The sequence below is a fragment of the Cynocephalus volans genome, chromosome 10, assembly GCF_027409185.1.
Source record: "Cynocephalus volans isolate mCynVol1 chromosome 10, mCynVol1.pri, whole genome shotgun sequence".
Taxonomy (NCBI): Eukaryota; Metazoa; Chordata; class Mammalia; order Dermoptera; family Cynocephalidae; genus Cynocephalus; species Cynocephalus volans.
Window position 1 is genome coordinate 73,411,123 of NC_084469.1, and position 26,910 is coordinate 73,438,032.

The following is a 26,910-nucleotide window of genomic DNA, read 5'->3' on the forward strand; positions in this document are numbered from 1 at the left end:
CCATCCTGGCAATTCATATGGCATTCTTAATCAAATATGAGTTAATCAGCTGTTTCTCATATCCCAACTAGGCCATGTTATCTTCTATGTTGTTTAAATTTTCAGAAATAATTGCATGGCTTGATAGCTTGTTTGGCCAGACCAGGCCGACTGGCCAGAAGGATGGATTATTTTATCCGCATCAAGAGGATTAAAGGGGGTGGGAGTGTGCATGTAGAGGTATTGAGCAATTGCAAGGTGTGGTTATAATTTTCTTTCTCTCTAAGCCCTCAGCAGCTAAGAATACCTAGGTAAACCAGGGAACAGGCTATTAAACAGACATCTGTAATACAAACTAAGCATACAAAGCTTGGACCTGCTAATGTGGCATGATGCCTCAATTGAGTGCTGTGCTGTGGGGCATTGCCAATGACATAGTTTTACATGCTTTGTTCACATACCTGTTAAAATAACAGAATTTTCCTTTCAGGATGGGAAAGATGACATATGGGGGGGGGACCTTGCCCCCCTGCAAGACAAATTCAGTTAGTATAATTGGATAATGACCACTTAATAGCCAACTGATTTTATAGTAAAGTCAACAAATGTGCTCTTTTTGATTCTTATGTTATCACTTTACATTTAGCAACTTCTACAACACCAGCTACCAGCACCACCTGTACGGCCACAGTTCCACCACAGCCCCAGTACAGCTACCATGACATCAATGTCTATTCCCTGGCGGGCCTGGCACCACACATTACTCTAAACCCAACAGTAAGTCAACACTCCTTCATTCCCCTAGTTCCTAGTTTGTGACAGTGAACCATTTGGTCACCTTCCTTTCCTCTTTCCCATTCCCTCTGGATTCCTAGGTTGTAGACTTCTTCAGAGAGAGTAGGGTTTTGGAACTGCTGTGTACTTGGGATTTTTTTTGTCTTTCTTCTGTTAAAAATAGTCAGAGTGACTAAACATCATTCATACTGGTTTCTCATATCCAAATCCATGATACTAAAATTAAGCTGGCAATAAAATCACAATCACGTGATCACACAGGTCAAAAGATCTGTAGTGTATAAGGTACCTTTTTGCTCTTTATTTTCCATTATCTTATCATTTTAGCCTTGTACTGTTTTAAGCCATTTTTTTGGCAGATAGCTGGCACTGAGCTTATGTGTGTGTGTATAAAATGTCCAGGCTAAGGTTTTGAAGTGGAACGTCGTACTTTCAATTATTTTGGTGTAGTCTGGTTCCAGGAGTCAGTCTGGTATAAGGTCATGTAAAATAACCTCTTATTAATCCTTTTTTCTGTACTTAAAGGTAATATTTACACTTGACCCTTGAACAACATGGGTTTTAATGTCATGGGTCCACTTATACACATTTTTTGTGTGTGTTCAAAAAATAAATAGAGGTGCAGTGCTATAAATATATTTTCTCTTACGTATTAATATTTTCGTTTCTCTGGCATACGGTATCATAAGAATGTGGTATATAACATACAAAATGTTAATTAACTCTTTATGTTATCAGTGAGGCTTCTGGTCAACAGTGGGCTATCAGTAGTCAAGTTTTTGGGGAGTCAAAAGTTATACTTGGATTTTTAAGTGCACAGTGGGGTGAGGGCCTCTAACCTCTACATTGTTCAGGGGTCAGCCGTACATACTTTGTATATTCCGAGTGGTAATTTATTGCTTATTATCTTCAAACTTTGATTCTGCTTAATACTTGCTTAATCCAGAATCAGATGCTTGGAGGTTTCATTGTCCTTGCTTTTCAGAAACTAAAAATGTTCACAAACATAGGAGTAAGTTTAATACATCAAACATTTGTACTAAAGGGACTTGAAAGAGATCATTTTAACCTCATCTTTTCTTTTTCTTTCTTTCGCACTTCTGTAGATGTGGCACCTGGTTTCAGGATTCAGGGAGAGGGTTAGATCTGAAAATTGTGATTCCTCTTTGGAATACTCTCAGTAGTCTGAATATTATTGATGTGTTTATTGTGAATATTTTAAAAATTCCTTACAAATTCAGTAAGTTAAAGAGGGACCAAGTGAGTATTAGGGTATAATTTATACTCTTGGTAAAAGATTAGAAACAGTCTTTCAAGTAAGCAGAAGACTTCAGTGGTCACTGTAAAGTGCTCACTATCCTAACAAATTATTTGTAGCAATAATAGTTTTTGTAGGAAGATTTTCTCTGTAAATTGGATTCTTTTTGCATTTTCCCAAGTTTATAGAGAAGTCACTTTCTTTACAAGTACTTGAGCCATAAATTTTAGCTCAATGAATAGTCATTTTTAAGCAGGTAATCATATTATAATGTACAGTTTCCCCATTAAACTTGAGTTTTTTAAAAAAGATCAGACATATCTATTGTCATGAATCACAGGGCATACTGAATGTCTTCTCCTGAGTTTTTCATTGGTTAATTTTAAGTAGAAAATAGTTTTTAGTTAATCTTGAAGTAGAATCATGTTCAATTAAATATAGGTACGTACTGTAAATAAATTTTCTCTTCCTTATTGTTTTCTAAAATCATGGGTGTGACTGCCAGTAGGAATTGGGTTGTCTTCTGTAAACAGGCTGTTGACTTAATTTGTTTTTCCCTTCCTAGATACCCTTGTTTCAGGCCCATCCACAGTTGAAACAGTGTGTGCGTCAAGCAATTGAACGGGCTGTCCAGGAGCTGGTCCATCCTGTGGTGGATCGATCAATTAAGATTGCCATGACTACTTGTGAGCAAATAGTCAGGAAGGATTTTGCCCTGGATTCTGAGGAATCGCGAATGCGAATAGCAGCTCATCATATGATGCGTAATTTGACAGCTGGAATGGCTATGATTACTTGCCGCGAACCTTTGCTCATGAGCATATCTACCAACCTGAAAAACAGTTTTGCCTCAGCCCTTCGTGTAAGTTGGTTATTCCTTGGAATAGTACAATTACTGTTTGTCTGACAGAATTCTTTTTCTTTGCTTGTAGTGGTGGGCATTACCACTTACTCTTAATAATAATCACCGTATTTGTGTGATGGTTTCCTTTTTTAGATTGTAAATTCTTTATGATGAAGCAGCATGTTGGTTTTTGCTCACTGTTGTATCCCCAATGCAGTGTTTGGCAGACAGTAGATATCCAAATATTGGTTGGTTTAAAGGAACGAAGTATTATTTTATTTAAAAAATGCAGTAAACTAACAATCTCAATTCTGTTAACCACAAAGAATTTAGATTAAAGCAGTAAGGCACTACAGAATGATGTAAAGTGATTTTGCATGTACACACACAAGCACACACACTCTCTTCAAGCAACTCAGTTACTAGTTCTAGGTCTCACATGTCATGGTTAATAATTCCTTTGTTTACTGCTTTACTGTTTTCATATTATTTACTATGTTCACAACAAACTGATGTGATGTTTAGGGTACTTTACTTTCATCTTACAGATGAGGAAGCTGTTCATTAAGACTATTTCAAGGTCACAGCTGATTCATAAGTTGAGCCAGACCTTAAAATGCATTTGTCAAATGCACTGTATTTCCTACTATCCTGTCTGTCCACATCAACTTTTAAATCTTCTTCCTTCTTTTTATCTCCCCCTCCCCCTCTTCCCAATAGACTGCATCCCCACAACAAAGAGAAATGATGGATCAGGCAGCTGCTCAGTTAGCACAGGACAATTGTGAATTAGCTTGCTGCTTTATTCAGAAGACTGCAGTAGAAAAAGCAGGCCCTGAGATGGACAAGAGATTAGCAACTGTAAGTGTTTAGCATTTGCCTTTTAAGTTTTGGGGTTTTTTTAATTTAAGAAAGTGCTTCATAACAAGAACTTCAGTGACGTATTTTGTTTGCAGGAATTTGAGCTGCGAAAACATGCTAGGCAAGAAGGGCGCAGATACTGTGATCCTGTTGTGTTAACATATCAAGCTGAGCGGATGCCAGAGCAAATCAGGCTGAAAGTGAGAATTGGGGCTCTGTCTCTCCCTGCCTCATCTTTGTTTTCTTTCTGTTCTTGTTGCTTGAACTTCTCACCGGTACTAGGACAGCAGGGTTAAATGTTGTTTCTGAGAAAACATCTTACCCCAGTAGCATTTCTCTTAAAGGCTGCCTGTGGAGCAGGTATGGAAATAGCTTACATCCCCTCCCAATCCTCCCCCCCCCCCCCCCAAGTTGTTGAAGTGCTACTGTAAAGAGTTCATGTGTCTGTTGGTACTTATATTTCCCAACTTGAGCTTCCCTAGTCGCATTTTCTGTTATTTGTTTTTATTGATAGTTGCTTATTAGTCTCAACAATACAATGAGAAATCTGATAATATTTACCAGTTCTAAGGGAGAATTGGACTGGCAGGGTTCCATTTGAGGCATTTTCCAGTGGAAAACTCTTGATGAGTTTATAAGTAAGGGTGACTAACAGGATTCAGGGAAATGCGAAACCCTTTTCTGAACTGCCCAATCATGCTGTTATATGTTGTAATGACTCCTCTGTCCTTTCTCAGAACCCCTGTGTTTGCCCTCATGTAAACTTTGCACTTTTTTTTTTTTTTTTGGTGGCTGGCTGGTACAGGGATTGAACCCTGTACCTTGATGTTCTCAGCACCACAGTCTAACAAACTGAGCTAACCAGTCAGCCCCCAACTTACCACTTTCAAAAAAAGCTTTCCTTTGATTGTGGAGTGGATCCTGTCAAAATAGGTTTTCTTCTTCCAAGGTTGGTGGTGTGGACCCAAAGCAGCTGGCTGTTTATGAAGAGTTTGCACGCAATGTGCCTGGCTTCTTGCCTACAAATGACTTAAGTCAGCCCACAGGATTTTTAGCTCAGCCCATGAAGGTAAGTACTTGTTTTGATTAAATTGAGTGTTACACAATTGAGTTTGCATGTTTTTATCAATTTATCCATTGCTTCCTGGGAGTTTAAGTTATAGGGGGAAAAAAACCCCACAGTTCAGTTAATAGATATTCTTTGTTTCAGATCAGTATGGCATACAAGAGATTTTTTATTTTAAATCCATGAGGTTGATTTAACTTCAGTGTTTGGCCTAATTAGAGGAATCTACACGGCAACTTTATGAATTCTCTTGTTTTTTTAATAAAAGGATTTTCTAAAATTTTGAAAGTTATTTACAGAAAAGTTGGAAATATAGGGAAAAACATTTTTCCGCTGAACCATTGGAGAGTAAGTGGCTGACCTGCTGTTCTCATCACTCCTGAATCCTTTGGTTTGTATTTCTTAAAAAAAAATCTCCTGCATGACCACAGTACAACCATTAAAATCAGGAGATTATACCCTTTAATTCTTAGACATCATTCTGATTTCACCAAGCATCACAATAATGTGTAAGAAAAGACCTATTTCAGAATTACACATTCTTATATTTTTAAAATCTCCTTCAGTTCAGTCTTGTATAGCTCCTCAGTTTTTCATCATCTTTCATGACCTCGACATTTAAAATTTATAGGCCAGTTTTCTTTTTTTTTTTTTCTTTCTTTTTTTTTTTCTTTTTCTTTCTTTCTTTTTTTTTTTTTAAGATGACCGGTAAGGGGATCTTAACCCTTGACTTGGTGTTGTCTGCACCACACTCTCCTCAAGTGAGCTAACCAGCCATCCTACATAGGATCCGAACTCATGGCCTTGGTGTTATTAGCACTGCACTCTCTCGAGTGAGCCATGGGCTGGCCCTAGGCCAGTTATTTTCTAGAATGGCCTGATTGGGTTTGTCCAGTGTGTTCTTATGACTAGAGTCAAGTAATACATTTTTGATTAGGAATATCACAAAAGTGATGCTGTGTTTCTTATTCTGTCCTGTCAGGCTTTGGCTGAGCACTATATTTATTTTTCGTGGTTTGGGACACTTATTTTCTTAGGCTGTAGAGGGCTTACTAGATGCCATAAGTGGTGCTGCCCTTAGTCTATTCCATTATTGATGATGCTTTCTTTGATCACTTGATTATGCTTGTGTCTATGAAGTTTTTCGCTCTCAAGTGAAACATTCCTCCCCCGTGCCTGCCTTGCACAGCCCGATCTAATGGCATTGAGACTGAATAGCTTAGGAAGAGGGAATGGAAGAGACCCCCTTCCATGTTTTGATGAACAAAGAAAAATAAACGGAGTACATATACTAATAGACCTCTGTTTAGTGCATGTGCCAATGAAAAACCTTAAAATTTTTTGCTTATCTCTTTGGTTGTTTTCCTTCTCTAAAACAGCAAGCTTGGGCAACAGATGATGTAGCTCAGATTTACGATAAGTGCATTACAGAACTGGAGCAGCACCTACATGCCATCCCACCGACTTTGGCTATGAACCCTCAAGCTCAGGCTCTTCGAAGTCTCTTGGAGGTTGTTGTATTATCTCGAAACTCTCGGGATGCCATAGCTGCTCTTGGATTGCTCCAGAAGGTTGGTTGTTAAGCTGTTACTTTTAGAAGAAGCTAGGTTTGTAAACATCTAGTGACCTACACAATCATCTACATACTTAATTACACTTAAGATTTAAAAAACTAATATACATCAAGTTCTATTATATAAGTAGGTGATTTTCCAGAGTAGAATATAGTCATGGCAGTTTCAAATGATAAAATGGGAAATCTTTATATTTCCAGAAAACCTTTCCTTAAGGAAAAATAATTATTGAAGAACTTTAAAAGATAGCCCTTCAGATTTTGAGGGACAGATTGACCCAAATATTTGGGTAATGGATCAAGGTAGGTGGGGAAGCCCCGGATTTTGACTATGTAGGGACAGCAGAACCTTTTATGACAGTGAAGAACACAGAATGAACCTAATCTAGATTAAATTTGGTGTGTGTATTAGGCAACTGAAAAGGATATTTGTAGAGTGGAGAGAACCTTGAGGGTTTAGAAGGTATGTCGTAGTTTGCATTGAGGCTTGGTTTCTGGCTTTGATAGTTGGGCTATTTTCCATGGTTCTGAACACTTTTTCTTCCATAGGCTGTAGAGGGCTTATTAGATGCCACAAGTGGTGCTGATGCTGACTTACTGCTGCGATACAGGGAGTGCCACCTCTTGGTCCTAAAAGCTTTGCAGGATGGCCGTGCATATGGGTCTCCATGGTGCAACAAACAGATTACAAGGTCAGTAGCCATCTTAGAAGAGTAGTAATTATTATACTGCTTTTTGACATATGTGGCCCTGTCCCTTTTTTCTAGAAGGTAAATGAGACATTTGGACTTACTGATTCTAAGAAGTGAGAATTGTTAAATGGGTTGTCCTTTTTCCATCTGGTCTTCACCTACCCATGATGGATATAGAAAACCAATACCTTGTTTTGGGGAATAAATTGTAGGTCATTGTTTTAAAAGGTTCCAATGATTTCACAGCAGTGGCATTTATATATAGGTATTTTAAAGTCTTAAATAAAAAAATCCTCTCTTTGGTAAGCTTGGAAGCAAAGACTAGGCTTTCTTAACACTGGATTGGGCTTAACCCAGGGGTATCTATCCTGCTTCAGTACAGTTTTGAAATTTCAGTATTCTGTTTTGAAATTTGGGAACTGATTTGCAGTTGACTCTCAAGACATTGTTAATTTGGAGCAAATTTCCGTTGAATGAAATATATTCTTTATTTTACCTGAGAGAGTATGGTTAAGCCTATATGAATAAAGGAATACTGACTTTTTCTAGATGCCTAATTGAATGTCGGGATGAATATAAATATAACGTGGAGGCTGTGGAGTTGCTGATTCGCAATCATTTGGTTAATATGCAGCAGTATGATCTTCACCTGGCTCAGGTATGGAAAGAATTTACTTGGACAGACAGAGTGACTCAGAAAGTGTTTGCTCTAAGTGCTTTCTCTTACATTGTATCTTCTGTGTTGCCAGTCAATGGAGAATGGTTTAAACTACATGGCTGTGGCATTTGCTATGCAATTGGTAAAAATCCTGCTGGTGGATGAAAGGAGTGTTGCCCATGTTACTGAGGCAGATCTGTTCCACACCATTGAAACCCTCATGAGGATTAATGCTCATTCCAGAGGCAACGCTCCAGAAGGGTGAGGATGGAATGTGCTAGGATCCGTGTGCATTCAGCAGTTTCCTAAGAAAGAGCTTTAGAAATGAGTGTGCAGACTTACTAACATTACTTGTAACTGCTTTACCTACAACATATGTGAAGCTTTAGTGAAGCTTGATACTGTCCCTTGAAGTATGAAAGCTTACTAACTGCCAAGCTTTCTTGGTGTAGAGCAGTACGTACAATATTAGACTTGGTGTCAGAGTCCTCTGTTTAATCCCTGGCTTTACCACTTTAAAGGTCTCTGATTTTAAAGAAGTTGACTTACCAGCCCTAAGCATGTTTCTTATATAAAATGGAAATAATATCACAAAGAACTGTTGACAATTAAGAGATAAACATAAAGAAGGCATGGCACATAGCAGGCAAGCAGTGAATATTTGTCTACTCTGAACATCAGCTCCGCGTGAATGGACACTTTTTTTTGTCAGGCAGTAGCTTACCTGAGATCAGTTACTTGCATATTACATCCTCAAAAGTAAGGAGATATGAAAAGACCAAGGATAGTTTTGCTTAAATATGGAAATGGTGAAATGAAATGATCATCATTCTTGTGATTTCTAATAAATGAGCAATTTGTCCAGCTATATGTCTGAAATCACAACCATGAGTAGACTGATTTTCACTCTGGATTTATTGTACTAGATTGCCTCAGCTGATGGAAGTAGTGCGATCCAACTATGAAGCAATGATTGATCGTGCTCATGGAGGCCCTAACTTTATGATGCATTCTGGGATCTCTCAAGCCTCAGAGTACGATGACCCTCCAGGCCTGAGGGAGAAGGCAGAGTATCTTCTGAGGGAATGGGTGAATCTCTACCATTCAGCAGCAGCTGGCCGTGACAGTACCAAAGCTTTCTCTGCGTTTGTTGGACAGGTAGAGCTTTTGGAAAGAAAGGTGCTTTTTATTCAACATAAGTAGGGTGTGGTGCCTCCAATATTAAATAAAGTTCAGTATTATGTACCTGTGGTCATATAGTTACCTCCATACTCATGCAAACCAAAATGTCATCATTGTGCTCTGTTAAATTGATAACAGCCTATTTGTTTCCTAATAATTGATCATTAAGCAGTAAAGTCAACATTCTCCACCCCCCTTAGTTCTGTTTATTCCATTTTGGTTATCACAGCTACACAGTACAGAAAGTCAGATAATGAATAATGAGACTTCTACATGTCACTGTTGATTATCAAGCTAATAAAATTACGAAATTATGGGCCAATAAATATGTAAAGTTTTCTTAATAACTCATGTTTAAAAAAAAATAAGATTAAAAACCCCCCAAAACTTAAATAAAATATTTAAATGTAGAGCATTTTATTGTATTTTCTAATTTAAGTAGCTTATCTACCTAAACACAGTAACGTGTTCTTTCAGAAAGTAACTTGCAGTATTTCGTTTCATTAAATTTGATGTAAATTGGAACCTTGAGTTAAAGTGTTAGGGACCAAGTCCCTAGCTAAGTATCAGATTTGGTAGGAATACTTATATTTGTGAGTAGGATGAACAGAAAAAATATGTAAAACAGACATATTACCATTTAGCATTCTGTTTTTGATCATCACTGGCTGCTTTCAGTGACTGAAGGTATAAGTCCAGTTGTCAGTGTGTCCTAATTATAATATAAATTTGGCAAGAGTGGTACTTTTCCTGAACTGGCCTTAGAATTTCTTTAGTAGAATTGTTGTACTGTTTGTTCAGGGTTAGCTGTCTGCTTATTTATGCAGATTGACCATTATATTTCTTCAAACTGAAACCAAAACTTAGATATGTCGCCAAGGAAAGAATACAGATTAGGTCTATTTTCAAATAAAAGACAACTAAATGTGGAAGAGCTGATTTGAATTTTAGAAGTTGTTAGAAATTGGATTTACTTTTCAAGATGAATGTTACTTAGTAAATCCTACGAAGTAAATTTTTCAAATCTAAAAGATTCCAGGGATTTACAAAATAATACCCTATTGAAAAGCTGTTACTGTGTATACATAGTTTGATTTCTGAATTGGATGGAAGAAATCTGAATCAATTGGTTTTTATGATCATTGCTATTTCATGGGTATGGATGTGGCACCTGTCTCAGCTCTTCCTGTTGACTTACTGCTCTCACTTCTCTCCATTTCTCTTGAGAGAGATGATGTATTATACTTTCCTGTTCCCTTTTGTATCCTTTTGAGAATGCCTTCTTTTCTTCTTGTGCTCTCTTGCTCATAGTCGGTCCTCACTCCTTCCCCTCTTGTTTGTTTCAGATTGCAGTATAAAAGTCCCTTTGCTGACCTTCTGTCTTGGCTAGTCCTGCATAGTCCTACCACATTTAGCTCTTTTATTAATTATCAAGGGACAGTTAAAACTGTTTTCAAAATTCCAAGATAACCTTCAGGTTTTCTTTCTGGCCTTGGTTTCTTTGTTTAGTAAGTGTTGACCTTCTCCTTTCTCTGCAGCCTCAGTGCTTATTTCACTGTCACTTTTTTTTTTTTTGGGTACTAGCCAAATAACTTTACTGCTTCACTTCACTACCAGTTCATATGTCATATAATTTGTTGTTTTTCCTTTCTTTTAAATAAGTTTGCCTTTTCCGTTTTATTTTAACTTAATGTAACCGTTTATTACGTTAAAATAGCTATAATGATCTGTGGGTATTTTCATTTGGTACCTACTTATTGTACATATTATTGATTTTTCTGGGAGTAGATAGTTGGAATTTTAAAAATGTTATTGGTTAAGTCAATTTGAGGAAATTATCATAATTCTCTGAGAAGTTAAATTATCTTAAATTCTGTGAGAAAGTAAAATACATATAGTTTCCTCCTTTGAAAGACACATTGTCCAGAATGTCTTATTATGACCTAGAGAGTTACTGAAAGTTTGTTTCATTTGCATAGTTCATTTTTCAGATTATTTGGCAGTTTTCTACTGTTCACAATTGCCATGATATTACCTGTCAATTTCCATCTTCTCTATACTCCATTAAACTTAAAACTGTAACGAGTTCTGACATGGTTCCTTAATGGGGAAGTAATTCTAATGACACTTTTATTTATAAAGTAAGAATTAGAAATGTGACAGTAGGAACAAATGAGAGAACATCTCTCTTAAGCATGAAAATTAAAATATACAAAGTTTATTTGTGTGTATTGTCTCATTGTGTCTCTTTATTTTTTGTTCCCATGGTAGATGCACCAGCAAGGAATACTGAAGACTGATGACCTCATAACAAGGTTCTTTCGTCTATGTACTGAAATGTGTGTTGAAATCAGTTATCGTGCTCAGGCTGAGCAGCAGCACAATCCTGCTGCTAATCCCACCATGATCCGAGCCAAGTGCTACCACAACCTGGATGCCTTTGTCCGACTCATTGCACTTCTAGTGAAGCACTCAGGGGAGGCCACCAACACTGTCACAAAGATTAATCTGCTGAACAAGGTCTGAAATCCTTTCTTGCCTTTAGTCTTGGTACACTTGAGTATGCATTAGTAGTTCTCAACCCTGTTGAGCCTAACCTTTCCCCCAAAACATTTTGTAACATCCCTTTTCTGTCCTGAAATTAAATTCATAGATAATATGTAAACATACCCATCAGATTTTAGAATGAGTATAGTGCCTTAACTTAAATTTTTTTAAAAAATCATAATGTATTCCAGTATGTTAATGCTTGGTAATGACTACAATAGAAGGTTTAGGTGGTTTGCGATTTGCCTCTATACACAGAATAACTATGAATGCTTGGCGAGACATGTCCGCTAACAGACTGGCAAATCAAATACCATGAGTGACATTTAGTCATTGACTTGATTTACACAGTGGGGGTCTTGGAAATTTGAATATTAAAATAGTGTAAACATATGTGAAAATGGACTTAGATTTTGGTATTGATAAACTACAAATAGGTTCTTCATGTTCCTCACTGTCCAGTGGGCAAATCAAGTGGAGTGCAGGACAGTTCTTTGATTTCTGCAGCCTAAATACTCTTCCCTGGCCTCCACTACTAAATGCCAAGGAAGTATAAACCATTTGCCACTTGTCAACTTCATGTCCAACCAGAAGAATTACATTGTGTTAACATGTTGAAATTTGAGGGGCCATGCTTATTTCTGGAGCTTTAGAAAAACCAGTGGGCATTTGTGGAGGATATTTGTGGTTCTAGGATATTGAAATTAAAAACACACACACACATATACAAAAAAACACTGCAGGCCAAATTAAACCAATTTGTGGCCTCTTTAGCTGCATGCATATAATTTTGTATTCAAATGGTGTATATCCTTTCTTTTAATTTGGGGCTGAAGAAAGCATGATTTGAAAGTGGCTAGTGAGTTATCTATATGGCTTACAAGCTCTAATCTGTGTTCTATATAGGTCCTTGGTATAGTAGTGGGAGTTCTCCTGCAGGATCACGATGTTCGGCAAAGTGAATTTCAGCAGCTTCCTTACCATCGAATATTTATCATGCTGCTCTTGGAACTCAATGCACCTGAGCATGTGTTGGAAACCATTAATTTCCAGACACTTACAGCTTTCTGGTGTGTATTGTTGGGCTTAATAGGGGTTCCCTGTTAAGGGTTGCTGGTTTAGGTAGAACTCTTGTGGATTGAGGCATGTTGATTTATGAGACAATTGCACATTGCTTACATTTATGTGTTGTTCACATATTTAAGCTGGACCGTGCTTCTGACTAAGGTTTTTCTTCTTCCAGCAATACATTCCACATCTTGAGGCCTACCAAAGCTCCTGGCTTTGTGTATGCCTGGCTTGAACTGATCTCCCATCGGATATTTATTGCAAGAATGCTGGCACATACGCCACAGCAGAAGGTGTGGCTGCAGTTTATCTCCTACAGATGAAGACTGTAACTACCTGGGGCCTATTAGCACTACCTATAGATTTCTATTAGTCATTTAGTAGTAATTATACTTCTTCCAAGCTTAGCTGGGAATTCTTCTATTTAGTGTTGAGTCAAGACATGGAGAGAGGCTTACCCACGTACATAACTGCCTCTGCCTGAAAGCCATTCCTCAGTGATTTAGGGTGTTCCTTCTTCAACTCTGTTGTGGGCCACCTGTGTCAATCTCTTAAGGTTTTTTGTGTTTCAGTGTTTTGCTGCTTTATACACAAGAATGATTTGTTTTACATGCTAGTCAGTTAAGGTTTTAAGTTGAAATCCTTGAGTGCCTCCTTAGATATCTGAATAAATCTCTGGGTAATGGGGCTCCAGAGCTTGCTAGTTTTGCCAGTTTTCACTCTAAATGCTGAAAAGGGTCTTGTACTTAGTTTTGAGGACCACTGGACTATTTTATTTGAAGGATTATGATCAAGTTCTGTTAAAGAGTTCTTAGTTTAATTAGGAATACAACACAGTTAACATGAGAAGTTTCTGTTCCACCTTGCAAATTAAATGGCAAATGAGTACTGCAGAAAGTACCCCCTTGTTTGGCCCTTTAGATCAGAAGAAAATGTGACTACTGTGTGAAGTGAACTTGGAAAAAAGTGGTGAAATAACCCTTAAATGAAGTTGGTTTTGTTTGGTGGATGGAAAAAGCATTCCATTCCAGTAGGATGGAACACAACATATTGAATAAAATTATCCAAGGATGAATATTGTTGATATGGTTGACAGTGAGCAGGTCAAGTTTGGCTGAAAATAGAGGATTCCTTTTGTAAACTTGAGGAGGTTATTTGCCAGGAAGTGGGGATGGGAAAAGAAATGGTTGAGACCCAGGACTTAATTAAAAGGAGTTAAGGAAACAGACTACTAGTTGTCAGTTTCTCAGCTGGCTGAGTGTTTTGTGTTCTATTTGAAATTTCAAGTTTTCTTCCTCTCCCTTTTTTAATTTTGCTACAGGCACAAGGACCATTATGTCCTGAAATCTCTGGAGCAAGTTTGTTTCAAGTATCATTTCCCACTGTCTTCGTAATTACTTGGTCCTTTTTTAGGAGAGGTGCTTATGTTAGTATTCTCTACTTATATTAGTATGAAGAAGATAATCATGAAGTCCCAGTGTAGTTGCTTGGACAATTCTTGGTGGCCAAATGACAGCTGAGTATAATTATGACTCATATACATTTCTTTCTTTCAGGGGTGGCCTATGTATGCACAGCTACTGATTGATTTATTCAAATATTTAGCGCCTTTCCTTAGAAATGTGGAACTCACCAAACCTATGCAAATCCTCTACAAGGTAATTAATTTGAATATATAAATTAATGTCCAGAACTAAAAACTCACTTTCAGCTACAAATATGAGGCCTTTTGTTTTTATTATTAAGCTTTTAAAGTATAATGTACCTTCAGAAAAGTGCAAAAATCAAACATACTTGTATAACCAGCACCCAGATCATATGTTCAACTTTAGTACATACTCCAGTTTTACAAAGTGTCTGTACCAGTAGCACATCAGAGGTATTGTTTTTCCACATCCTTGCCATACCTGATATTCCCTGTTTTTCATTTTAGTCTTTTTGGCAGTTGTGCAGTAGGATCTCAATGTGGATTTAATGTGCATTTCCTTGATGATTTCTTAGTGAGGTTTTCATGTGTAGTCTGGCCATTTGGATATCCCCCTTTCTGATGTTCCTCTTCCAGTCTTTTCGCATATTTCTTTTGGATTGTTAGCATTTTTCTTATTTTTTAAATAGGAGTTCTTCATATCTTCTGGACATAAGCTCTTTGATATATAGTCATCCCTCAGTGTTGGGGGGAGGGGATTGATTCCAGCACCCCCCACGGATACCAAAGTCTTCGAATGCTCAAGTCCCTGATACAAAATGGTGTGTAGTATTTACATAGAACCTACGGCCATTCTCCCATATACTTTAAATCATCTCTAGATTATTTATAATACCTAATATAATGCTGCACATCACTTCATTTGCATGGATTCAATGTAAATTCTACATGTGGCAAATTCACGTTTTGCTTTTTGGAACTTTGTGGATTTTTTTCCCCCCAAATAGTTTCAGTCCACAGTTGGTTGAATCCATGGATGCGGAACCCACAGATATGGAAGGCCAACTGTATATTCAGATATCTCCCACTCTCACAGCTTGATTTTTCACCCCCTTAAAGGAAGGTGTCTTGAGGAAAACAAGCTTTAAAATTTACTGTAGTCAAAATTATCTTTTAAAAAAATTTTTATTAAAGTTTGCTTTTTGTGACTTGTATAAGATCTTTGTCTCAAGTTGCTGAGGTGTTCTATGTACCACCTGTTAAACCGTTTTTTCATGCCTGAAGGATCTGTAGTGATAGTTCCTTTTTCATTCCTGATATTAGTAATTTTTTTGTTTTCTTCATCAGTGTTGTAGAGTTTATCAGTTTTGTTAATCTTTTCTAATAACTGCTTTTAGCTTTGATTTTTCCCCTTCCCCTTTCAGTGCTTTATATAATTTTTAATTGATACGTGTTTTTATTTTCTTTGGTTTCCATTAGTTCTTTTTCTAGCTTCTGAAGATAAACATGTCATTGTATTTTTAAAAATTTTGTCCAGCCTCTTCTAGCATATTCATTTATGACTGTAATGACTCATGATGTCTAGTTTTTCATTTCTAAATGTAAATATTTTGATAAATCACCTGTAATAATATTGTTAATGTTGATTAAAGCCTGTAACCTTGTTTTTATATTCTTGAAGTATGCTTTTTGCCTTTTTTTTTTTTACTCGAGTTAGATTCATAATAGAAAAAATGTTACTTTTCCTTACTTACTGTGGAAATTTTTTTTTTGTTTTTAAAAAATAGGGTACTTTAAGAGTGCTGCTGGTTCTTTTGCATGATTTCCCTGAGTTCCTTTGTGATTACCATTATGGGTTCTGTGATGTAATCCCACCTAATTGTATCCAGTTAAGAAATTTGATCCTGAGTGCCTTCCCAAGAAACATGAGGCTCCCAGACCCATTCACTCCTAATCTGAAGGTAAAGTTCCAAACAGTTCAAGAAAAAGTTATAAACAAGCTATTTAACCTCCCTCTCCTCAACATACACGTTATTTTTTAGGTAAGGACACTTTTTGAGGGGAAGAAACAATCGTGGGTATGCTATTGCTCCTGCTACATATTGGTTTCACAGTATTTTTCTAGTTTTTATTTTTTGCATTAATTTTGGTATTAAATTTAGCTATATGTATAGAAGAATCCCAGCCTAGGTGTTGGGCAGTCATTTGCTGGGTGGCCCCACGTAGCAGAGAACTGCAGAACAAACAGACCTTAGTAATGCCCATATTTCATAGATGTGTGTGTGCTTGTATAGTTGTCCCTTGGGGGACTGGTTCCAGGACCTTCTCCCTCCATACCAGAATCTGCAGATGCTCAAGTCCCTTATATAAAAGGGTATATAATATTTGCATATAAACTAGGCACATACTCTTATATACTTTAAATCATCTCTAGATTACTTACAGTGCAGATACAGTGTAAATGCCATGTAAATGTCATTATACTGTATTGTTTAATTTTTAATACTTTTATTTCATTTAATTTCAGTTATGTTTTTCAGTTTTTTATTGTATTGTTTTTATGTATTTTCCCCCTGGATACTTAAATCCACAGTTGGTTGAATCCATCGCTGACTGTGTTTTGATTAAATTGCTGAAGCAAAGGAGAGAAGGGACCACTTAAAACCCACTGTCCTGACATGTCTACTGTAGTTTTTTATGTATTCTTTACTCTTTAAAATTCACATGCATTTTTTTAAAGTAGTAAGTGTGATGTTTTCTTGTTCTGCTGGGCCTTCTTCTAAAGACATAGGGCTCTTGGTGAGTGAGGAATCTCATTCTGGACTCTTTAAATCCAAGTCCAAGAAAAATTGATAAATGGTGCACACTAGACCTCTTCACAAAAGGGATCTATTTTGCCTTATTTTAGAAAGGAAATACATTATGGAATGAGAAATTCTTACATTTTATATGTAGGTTCTTCTAATTAAAGATTGATTGAAATAATAAAAAGTGGCGGCTCTACTCTTCATTTGTAATGTGTATAGTTTTAGAAAAACAATCCTACCACTTTCTAGCATTGATAAAATTTGCTGCTAACTCTTACAAATGCTTGTGATTCTTGTATTTGTGACAGGTGGACATGTTGAGTGAAATTAACATTGCACCCCGGATTCTCACCAATTTCACTGGAGTGATGCCACCTCAGTTTAAAAAGGATTTGGATTCCTATCTTAAAACTCGATCGCCAGTCACTTTTCTGTCTGATCTGCGCAGCAACCTACAGGTTAATTGGGTCGGGTTACATTCTCAGATGTGTCTTTCATAGAAAGCACTTTTAGGCATGATTCTATGTATGGCCCATTTGGGATTTATTTTCTTTAACTTGATTTAAAGATTTAAAAACATATGGTCATTTCTGTCAGTTGGGTGAACTTACCTGGATATTTTACTAGTTTATTTCATTAGTGACACATGTTGCAGCTTTGGATGAGGTAACCAGGGAACGGGCCATTTGATTTTCTGTTATGCTACTGACTGTCATTCCCTGTTTGTACTCCAAGATTTTTCCAAATAAATGGATTGTTTTAATTTGCTGTATAGGACGACTTGAAGTTGTACTGTCTTTCCAGTCATTCCACACCATGCAGCCACAACTTTCTCCCTCTCCAAATCTTTATTATAATTGGGATAGTACATATTTTGACTTTGTAAACTTTAGAGCTGTGACATGAGCACAGTGATGATATGTTAAAGCTTTGGCTTCCCAAGGGAAATCATGTTTCTGTTGACACAGCCACCCTTGGGGCAGCTGTGTATCTGTTAAATAACCTCACAAACTCAAGCAAGTTTCTGTCATTTAAGTCACAAAGAATGTTGAGAACAGTTTAGCCTTTCTGTGAAGGCATAAGAAGGGTTTAGAATTATTAGTACTAGAATCAGTCCTCTGTGGGAGTAATGAAGAAGCTTTCTGTTTTGCTTGTTTAGGTATCCAATGAGCCTGGCAATCGCTACAACCTCCAGCTCATCAATGCACTGGTGCTCTACGTAGGGACTCAGGCTATTGCACACATCCACAACAAGGGCAGCACACCTTCAATGAGCACCATCACCCACTCAGCACACATGGACATCTTCCAGAACCTGGCTGTGGATTTGGACACTGAGGGTGAGTGAAGCCACACAGTTTTAAGAGTCAAGTTCTTGGTGCATTTTGCCACAGTTCAGATCACAAAAATATAAAAATGCTTTAAAAGCCACAATCGAGAAAGGATTTGTCAATATATTTGTAGGTCTGCCTGGTTTTTTACCTTAAATTGGATATTATCTGCTCAATGAAGAAAACACAGAAATGCATTAATGAAAGAATAATCCAAAATCCTGTCATATTAGTTAATATTTTGGTGTGTGTGACTGCAGTATTTTAGTGTCCAGTGTTCATTTTAGTAGTGAAAGTCAGGCTCATGTTACATCATTTTGTCAGCCTGCCTTTTACCAGCATTTATTGGTGCCTGTTTGCCAGGCAACATGTTAGATGTTAGGTGTATAAAGATTAATGAATAGGACATCTCTGTTCTGCAAGAAGTTCACAGTATTATAGGTCACTTCTTTCCTGGTTGAGCTTTTATTTCTTTAGATGCTCAGTATTCATTCCTATATAATAGAGACCCCAGTTAGGTGCCAACTACCTATATAGTCCTGTCTATATTAGCACACACATACTTTACAAGGACACCTACTTTTAACTTTGCTATGGATTCTTGAGAGGCTAATTAATATTGGGTGTATATACTGCATGCCTATTTGTAGAAGGGATTTGACACAGCTTAAAATCAAAATTTAACAAAATTGAATACCCTCCACCCAGAGTCCAGCAATTAAGAGGGCAGCCTTTAGGGAAGAAGTGGTAAGGGTCACTGTGATAGTTTTATAGATATGAATAATATCAAGCAGAGGCAGACAACCAAACCCAACTAAGATAATAATTTATGCCAGTATAGTTTAGTGGTTCTCAAAGTGCTGTCTGAGAACCCTGGGGGGGGGGGGGGGGGGGGTGTCCAAGACCCTTTTAGAGGGGCTGTGAGGTCAAACTATTTTCATAGTAAAAAGACATTTGCTTTTTGTTATTTATATTAACATATTAGTGGGTCTGTTTTTTTAAATGACAATATTTGTAAATCTTATTTTTAATTCCTCATGGAAAATACTGAATTAAAACCCACAGAAATAAACTCTTTGGGATCCTGAGAACCACTAGTTTAAACCAAAGACTAATTTAAAAGCCTCTATCAGAAACCCAAACCCTAGCGAGTCAGAACTAATGTCTTCCCATGTTGGCCATTTGCAAGTTCTCACCTCACCTCACCAAAATCAAGTTTTCTTAATTTCTAGGTCGGTATCTTTTCTTGAATGCAATTGCAAATCAGCTGCGGTACCCAAATAGCCACACTCACTACTTCAGCTGCACCATGCTGTACCTTTTTGCAGAGGCCAACACTGAAGCTATCCAGGAACAGATCACAAGGTAAGAGGGTATTTTTTCAAATGCCTCAAAGTAGTGCCCCCCCCCCCCCCCTCATTTTGAATTCTTGGGGTTTTTTTTGCATGCATTCAGTGATGTGTTACATGTGGGATATAGTTATGAAAAAGTGGAGATGCTTCCTGCCTGCCAAATATTTAGTCTGATAGACACAAAGAAGTCCCATGTAGAGAATTATAAATCATAATTATTGCTGGAATGTAGTTTACAACAAAAGGCACACAACATTTTGATGTGATTTGGTCAGGAGTTTCTCTGTGAAGGTGGAGTGGCTGTTTTTAACTAGTCCTGAATCACACGGGCATATTAAAGACTGTATTAAGGATCTTGGACTTTTCCTCCTTGTCTCTGGGTTGAAAGGCTTTAAGCTGGAGCAATAATAGGACCTTCATACTTGTGTTTTCCTAACAATACTTAGGAATCTGTTGCAGATTGTTGATAGACTATATATAGCATTGGAGATTAGTAAATAGGTAGATTCTGGTGAGAGAGATGTATACTTTAAAAATTGGACCAAACTTTAAAGCCTTCCCATTCATCTAATAGTAGTACTTGTGGTGGTGCTAAATATGGTATTCCTTAGGTTTGTATATCAAAATTTAATCTTTTATTAATTATTGAATGCTTAGGTGATAATGTCCAGTTCTGTGATCATATGTAAAGCTGCAGTAAGCCTCTTTGCACTTAATCTGTTCTTGTGTTTCATTATTGCCTTAGGGTAAATTTAGAAGTACAATTGTTAGGTGAAAGGATATGAATATTTAGGCCAATACTTATTGCCATTCAAAAAAATTTTGCCAACTTATATATGCACTGGTAGTTTTAGAATTCTTGTTTCCTGTTTCCTCATTTTCATTGGGTGTTCATTCTTGAAGTGATTACTTTTTGTGCCATGTACTCTGTGGGCTTTATTTGGCTTCTCTCCCCACCATCTTATTCTGATCAGCTCTGAGATATATATTCTTACACTTACTTTATGTTAATAGTATTCTAGGGCTTAGTAAATAGAAGAGTCAAGACTCAAACCCTGGTATCCTATCCAGAATCTATCTACACTAAGAGTGTCGTATAAAGAATAATCTACCTGTCTTTAGTAAAGGTAAAAACTTTTGCATGTGGTTTAATAATCAGGGAGAAGAATCAGAAAAAAGGTAGTGGAGAATTGGTCATGAATTTGCATGTTTCTCTGTGCATTAACTAGTAACCCTCTCTCCCCTTCTCCAGGGTTCTCTTGGAACGGTTGATTGTAAATAGGCCACATCCTTGGGGTCTTCTTATTACCTTCATTGAGCTGATTAAAAATCCAGCATTTAAGTTCTGGAATCATGAGTTTGTACACTGTGCTCCAGAAATTGAAAAGTGAGTTAAAAGCAATTTTAATTTTCTGGGAATGAGGGGAGAATGAGAATCATTTGTTTTCTCCAGCTTGGGTTGGTGATTAACATGGCAAGAACAGCTAAAACAAGAGATACAAGGTGTTGTTAGGCCTAAACTTTTCTCACAAATGAATTTGCAACTGTCTCCATTCTTCAGGTTATTCCAGTCGGTTGCACAGTGCTGCATGGGGCAGAAGCAGGCTCAGCAAGTAATGGAAGGGACAGGTGCCAGTTAGATGGAACTGCAGCTCCGTTGCAAAGGTTTCAGCCTGGAGATCCCACTGCGCCAAGTTGATAAACTGAAGAATTCCTTTCAGCTCTTCCTGACCTTCCAGCCCTTTGGTTCTCGGGTATCTGCCCCAACTGCTTGTTGGGTCAGCCTCCTGTCTATGTGGGTTCCAAAGTTTAATGCATTTTTTTGACTCTTGGCCAAAATTTAGAAGATGCTGTGAATATCATTTTGAACTTGTGTAAATATATGAAAGAGAAAAAACCTTTGTCTGGAACTTCTTGGGTTTGTACAAAATGTGTCTAAGGCAAATACATAAATTTGTACCTCGTAAGAGACAGCTGAAGCCATGCACTTTTCTGAGGGCATAGCTCCATGTCTTCTGACATTCTTGGTGTCCCATAGAACAGCAAAAAGCCAGTTTAAATACTGTGTAACTTTTTTTTTTTTTTTAACGTGGACAGGGGACCTTGGAAATCACTAAATTATGTAAAATGTGGTTGTGATAGAATTCAGTATGCAACGGAACATGGGAAGGGCTCTCAGATGAGACCTCATGGGTTTTTGTTTTGCTTCTATCTAAAGCTGCCAGCAGGGAAAGCAACAGTTGTACTAACTGTTTATATACACTGTGCCTGTGAGACAAGGTCAACTCTCCCTATAGGGGACACCAGACCAGGCCTAAAGCTCCCCCATCCCTCTCCTAATACTTGTAAATTGTAGGGAAAGGAAAGGGAACCAAATCATATGAACTGTCCTCCCCCATTTATCCCACTAACAGCCATATCGGCTGAGTTGAACAACAAATAAGTTTTTTTTAAAAAGACCAATACAGCACCTTTTGTAAGGATTTCGAATGTTTTGGAGATGTATTGGTTGCCAAGTTTGTATTTTGTAGCCTTTCTAGTTCCTGAGCTTTAGCTCTCCCACTTCTTAAATGTAGATGCATACTGTAGTTAAACATTAAAGTCATGACACACATGTGAGTCCACTGTGCCTTTCACAGTAGCAGCAGCCAGTGCTGGTGATGAGGAGCAAAGTGGATAGCCCAGCCTTTGCAGAGGGGGCCATCGGGAAACACCAACTTCTTGCTGAATGAGGAATGATAGACCTTTCTCACTACTAAGCTGGCATGCTTAAACAAACATGGGAATTGTTTTTGTATAGTTTTTTTCTCCTGTTTTCTTTCCAACAATGGAAAATTGTCAGAGCAGGTTTCTATGGTTAAATTGAGTTACAAAATGCCTATGTTTCTCTGTTTCTCTAATATCCTTTACCCCAAGGTGTTTTGATATTTTTAAAAGAAAATGAATAGGTATATATTTAAAACTTAGCCCACTTAAAATTTACATTTAATGACTGTCAAGTTTTATAGCCAGAGAGAACAAAATGGTTCAAAATTAAATACTTGAAGTCTTACACGAGTGGGGCTTGAATGTCCTTGGCGTCTTACAGTTTATTCCCTGAAGGGTGAGTTGTACAAACTTCAGACTGCTGATTAGATAACTGAAGGTGGAATTAAAGCAACCACTCTAACCAAGTGCCAGTTATATAGCTTATTAAATCCTCTATAACAGGAAATGGAATCTCTTAAAAAAAAAAAAAGGTTAAATGACTTCCTCAAAATAGACCCCGGGCTGAACCAGGTCCACCTCCAAAGTCCATGTTATTAAATGCTAGAATACAAGACAGCCTATTTATTACTATATTTCTGCTGGCTTTGGTTAAGACTGAGAACAAAATAGCTTTAAAATGTTCTTAAGCCTGCTGTTCCTAATCAAACACCTCACCATTACCTCAGAGTTAATCCTAGCACAACATCTTTGCTACTTTCCCTTTCGGTATCTAATTAAGAAAAGCAAAAATCCAGATCTTCCTTCCTCTCAAGCATCAGTGAACATCAGCTTAGAATAAAGTTCTTATTGCTGATCCTTCAGACCATAGAGATCCTGCTAACTTGTCAGTTGCAACAACTGATGTAAAATCATCTTCTGACCATAGCGAACCTGTAAGGCCTGCTGTTCCCTCCAGCTGAGCTTGGCGTAGACTTCCTTACTACTGAGTAAATCTTGCTCAGATTTTAAGTCTGTAGCATAGGTTTGCAGGGTCAACAGAACACTGTCTCGAAGAAGCTGTCTCCATGATGACTTTAGCTTGGGAATATTTGCAATTGTCAGGCTGTCCTCTTCCCTTTTACCGTTTCCCCATCCATCCTGGTCTTTAAACTTTCTGAACTCATCAGCAGACATGCATAGTACCTAGAAGCAACCATGGGGCCCTTTAATCAGGGTGTACTACTTGTGTATTTCTAAAACTGATTTACAGGAGTCCCAACCTATCTAAGCAGCAGTTATTAAAAGTGTTCTCTCCTTGTACCCCACCTTTCATCTTGTAGCTATTTCACTCTAAACACTTAAGCTATTTGTTAGCATTAAATGGCCATACTCAGCCCTTTACCTTTAGTGTGATGGTCAATTCCTCTTCAGTCAGCACCTCCTCCCGCCCAATCACAAAGGCTCCCTCTTCCCCTACCATCTCCAGTTTGCATAAGAAATCCCAGCGCTCATATAGTAGAAGTCTTTCAGCTTCAACTTTTGTTCCTGTAGATAAAGCGATAGTACAAAAGTCTCAGTATACCCAAGTGCTCATTTCTCCTTTAAGCTATCACCTAGTCTATAAAACCAGTCAACTGCTTTTAGCAAAACCATTATAACCTGGGGCGGGTAATAGACATAGCCACCAGTGTCAAAGACTGAGTCAAGACACTCACCCTGTAATGCTGCTTCACGAACTGTCACCATCTGAATGTCAGCTGTGTCATTTGTGTTGTCAGGATATGGTTCGACAAAACCATACATATGAATCAGTTGCCAATTAGCCATTTGCCCGTAAGTGTTGAAAATCTCATGGCCTTTAGGAATGGGCTGAGTGGCCACCATCCGAAGATAATTCTAGGGTGAAATGGAGAAGCTGGGGCCGTGCCCTTCCCAGGCCACCCCATAAAGATTATTTCCCTCTTAGGAAGAGTCTTCAGCAGGTGTAGTTCAGCCATGGGACTGATGCTATATCTACCAACATTCTACCTTTAGCTCCTATTAGACCCTGTACTGTACAATGAAAGGGGTGAGGCTGACTTAAAAAGGTCAGCTTCATGTTTTATCGGGTGAATCTCTGCTCATCTTCAGCACTTGAAAAGTTGCTAGCTTTTGACAATAAACCCAGGCCAAAGTAGGGAGAAGCAAATAGAGACAAGGATTAGAAATAGCCATATTTACTAATTTTTAATCCCATAACCTATCTCTTCTTGCAACTTTCCATATAAAACAAAACTGGTATAAACACAACCCTGAGGTCATCTTAGATTTCTAGGATATGAATATCCCCACTTCTCCCCCTCCCTCCCCAAAAGAAGTGAAATGATAGCTGTTCCAGGCGGCTGTCCACAGGCCTATGACACTGCACAAAGCAGCCAGTGGGGAACAAAACCTGGCTATGCAGACCACCCAACCTCTAGCACCAAATAAATGATGGTAACTATAGTTTATGAGCACAACTTTCTTTGAAGGCTTTAAAATGTTTTGTGTTCAAACGATTTTACCATAATATGCATACTCAAAAGTACAAACAGGAGGAGCTAATTTCACCTACTCATTTTTAGCATAGTAAGACTGGAGCCCAATGACACACTGGTTTGAATGAAGTGCTCAATCTGCACATAAGAACAAGAACTGGGTGGGATCCACTCACTGCAGAATATTCTAGGTTGGCATTGTGATTGGCTAAGTGGTTTAGCATGTCTGCAGCAGGCACCATCAAAGGTGAGTTTGGCTCCTTTTCATCATCCTCTTCCTCCAGTGGTTCCTGAAAGCTGCCAGAGAGAGATCTTGGCTAAGATAGTCTTGAGTGAAGAACTGGGAGTGCAGTACACTCTTCTTCCCCCTCTTGTCCCTCAACACAATTGTAAGGAAAAGGGTTTGGTCCTCCAAGGCTCTACTCACTGACCTATATGCCATTACGAGGGCCACCAGCTGGTGGTAGAGTTCCAAAGAGCGAACTCTGGGGCTGAAGAGATCAGGGTGGGCTTCCATGAAGGGCAGCACGATGGAATAGTACTCGCTGCGGATGTTGGCCAAATCCTTCTCCACCGCCTCAGGTACGCCTGTGCCCTGCAGCAGGCGCCGGCGCTCCTCCTCTGGCCTGCAGGGACACCCCACCGAAGTTCCTGCACACACGCTACCGGGACTGGTACTTGGAGGCCCTGTCCGCGGAGCAAGGTGGTGGGAGCAGGATATGATGCGGGCACTCCCCAAGCCCTTCCACGGCGCTCACCAGAACATGGGGTGCTCCAAGCGGTCTAGCTCGGGCCAGAGCGCAAAGTAGGGGCTCCAAGGGGAGGCCGGGGCCTGCAGCTCATGGAGCAGTGCCAACAGCAGCGGCACCCAGCCGGACTGACTCTGCAGCGCGCCTCGCTCTGAGGAAGACACGGGGGTGAGAGGCCCGCCGCGGCCCGACCCCGGTGCCCCGGTCCGCCGGCATGCCCACCTCGCTCTAGCAGGCCGCCGATTGAGCAGGTGTGCTGTGACAGGAGAGCGGCCCGCGGCACCGCTAACAGCTGCTCTCCGGGCTGCACGCTTTCCCGGGCCACCAGGCCGTAGCCGGCCACCGTGCCCTGCCGGCTCACTGCCACCTGAGCAGGGGAGGGACCGGTCAAAGTAGCCCCGTGCCCCATCGCGCTTCCTCCATCCGCAGCCCACCCACCCATTCACTCACCTTGGGACTCAGCTCCAGCCCCATCCGCCGGCACCAGCTAAGGAAGCCGGCCACTGGGTCCGGGTTGCTGCCGCCCACCGGCCCCGACACCTGAGATACCAGAGCTCAGTGACGAGGCCCGGCGCCGTAGTGCCCGCTAGGGGCAGGAGACGAGGCGGTAAAAGGTCTTGGGGTGGGGGAGGGGACGCGCGGAGCGGGGCAAGGGACCCGCGGGAGGGAGCGGAGGGGTCGCACGCGGGACGACTCCGGGCCGGGTAGGGGTGAGACGCGGTAGAAAGGGATGGGCCACACGCCAGCCGCCCGCCACTAACCCGCGGCCGCTTTGTCGGAGTCGCCATGGTCTCACTGCCCGCCGCCCAGCGGGCCAGAGAACTAGAGCGGGCGCTTCCGGCGCCGCTGGCCCCGCCCCCTGGGCGGGACTCTAGCGGGGCGGGGCACCGGAAGCGCGTAGTGCCGGTTCCGGAGTCCACGCGGAAGACGCGTGTGGGCCGGTTACCTCAGGGGGAGTCATGCCTCCTAAAAACATCCTTCGTGAGTTGGCGTCTCCAACTGCATTCGCGTGGTCCGAGTGCAGGAAGGCGTGTCCCCGTGCCGCGTGGAGCTTGCTTCTGAGACTCCTCTTTGGCCAAAGGTTGAGACTTCTCGGGGTAGAAGCCGTATGCAAGAAGATACGGTTTCTGGGCCGGAAACTGAGGGCCTGGCGGCCTGCCAGCCTTCCTGACGTCTGCTCCTGTTACTGACAGTCATCGAATCGTTTCACTGTTTGTTCAGTTAGAGAAGTGTGCGTGCGTTTTTCAGAGTGGCGTGGCCCCGAGGTTTCCTGGATCTAGAATGGATCCCTTCTGCCCGCATTTGCTAATGTATCCCTGTTTTTCAATATATGCATAGCACCTGGTGGGTTTTATTTTTATTTACTTGCTGCTTCATTAGCTGACACATAGCAGAGACTCGATATTTATTTCTTCTATGAATGAATGGAACAAATATATTTAAACATGGGGGGGGGGAGTAGGGTTCTGTTAAAGTTAAGAAAACGAGGCAGTGAATATGGCTGTTACAGATGTGGGT

At 39.5% G+C, this 26,910-nt stretch overlaps 2 protein-coding genes across 9 annotated transcripts in view; one reads left to right on the top strand and one right to left on the bottom strand.

Moving 5' to 3' along the window:
* The window catches only part of CNOT1 (CCR4-NOT transcription complex subunit 1), a 99,759-nt gene extending 77,308 nt beyond the window's left edge, over positions 1-22,451 (top strand). For 4 of the 8 annotated variants that reach the window (XM_063112206.1, XM_063112208.1, XM_063112207.1 and 1 more), the window contains exons 30-49: positions 626-756; positions 2,598-2,894; positions 3,597-3,737; positions 3,833-3,937; positions 4,687-4,806; positions 6,183-6,374; positions 6,926-7,068; positions 7,618-7,726; positions 7,818-7,987; positions 8,653-8,905; positions 11,180-11,428; positions 12,362-12,525; positions 12,699-12,816; positions 14,080-14,181; positions 15,737-15,910; positions 17,065-17,214; positions 17,916-18,096; positions 19,320-19,452; positions 20,692-20,826; positions 21,001-22,451. In XM_063112206.1, the coding sequence (XP_062968276.1) occupies positions 626-756; positions 2,598-2,894; positions 3,597-3,737; positions 3,833-3,937; positions 4,687-4,806; positions 6,183-6,374; positions 6,926-7,068; positions 7,618-7,726; positions 7,818-7,987; positions 8,653-8,905; positions 11,180-11,428; positions 12,362-12,525; positions 12,699-12,816; positions 14,080-14,181; positions 15,737-15,910; positions 17,065-17,214; positions 17,916-18,096; positions 19,320-19,452; positions 20,692-20,826; positions 21,001-21,079 (3,146 nt within the window). In that variant the 3' untranslated portion in view covers positions 21,080-22,451. Of the gene's footprint in view, positions 1-625; positions 757-2,597; positions 2,895-3,596; positions 3,738-3,832; positions 3,938-4,686; positions 4,807-6,182; positions 6,375-6,925; positions 7,069-7,617; positions 7,727-7,817; positions 7,988-8,652; positions 8,906-10,254; positions 10,275-11,179; positions 11,429-12,361; positions 12,526-12,698; positions 12,817-14,079; positions 14,182-15,736; positions 15,911-17,064; positions 17,215-17,915; positions 18,097-19,319; positions 19,453-20,691; positions 20,827-21,000 lie in introns of those variants that run through there. The other 4 variants (XM_063112212.1, XM_063112211.1, XM_063112210.1 and 1 more) reach the window with 2 other exon arrangements.
* Positions 20,185-26,226, bottom strand: SETD6 (SET domain containing 6, protein lysine methyltransferase). The gene is made up of 9 exons (XM_063112215.1): positions 26,154-26,226; positions 25,843-25,932; positions 25,615-25,759; positions 25,402-25,543; positions 25,075-25,269; positions 24,820-24,940; positions 23,843-24,023; positions 23,530-23,672; positions 20,185-23,330 (listed from the first exon to the last, which is right to left on the bottom strand). Exons 1-9 carry the CDS (start codon positions 26,178-26,180, stop codon positions 23,025-23,027), a joined length of 1,350 nt encoding a protein of 449 aa, XP_062968285.1. The 5' UTR covers positions 26,181-26,226; the 3' UTR covers positions 20,185-23,024.
* Positions 26,227-26,910: the final 684 nt, after the last annotated feature.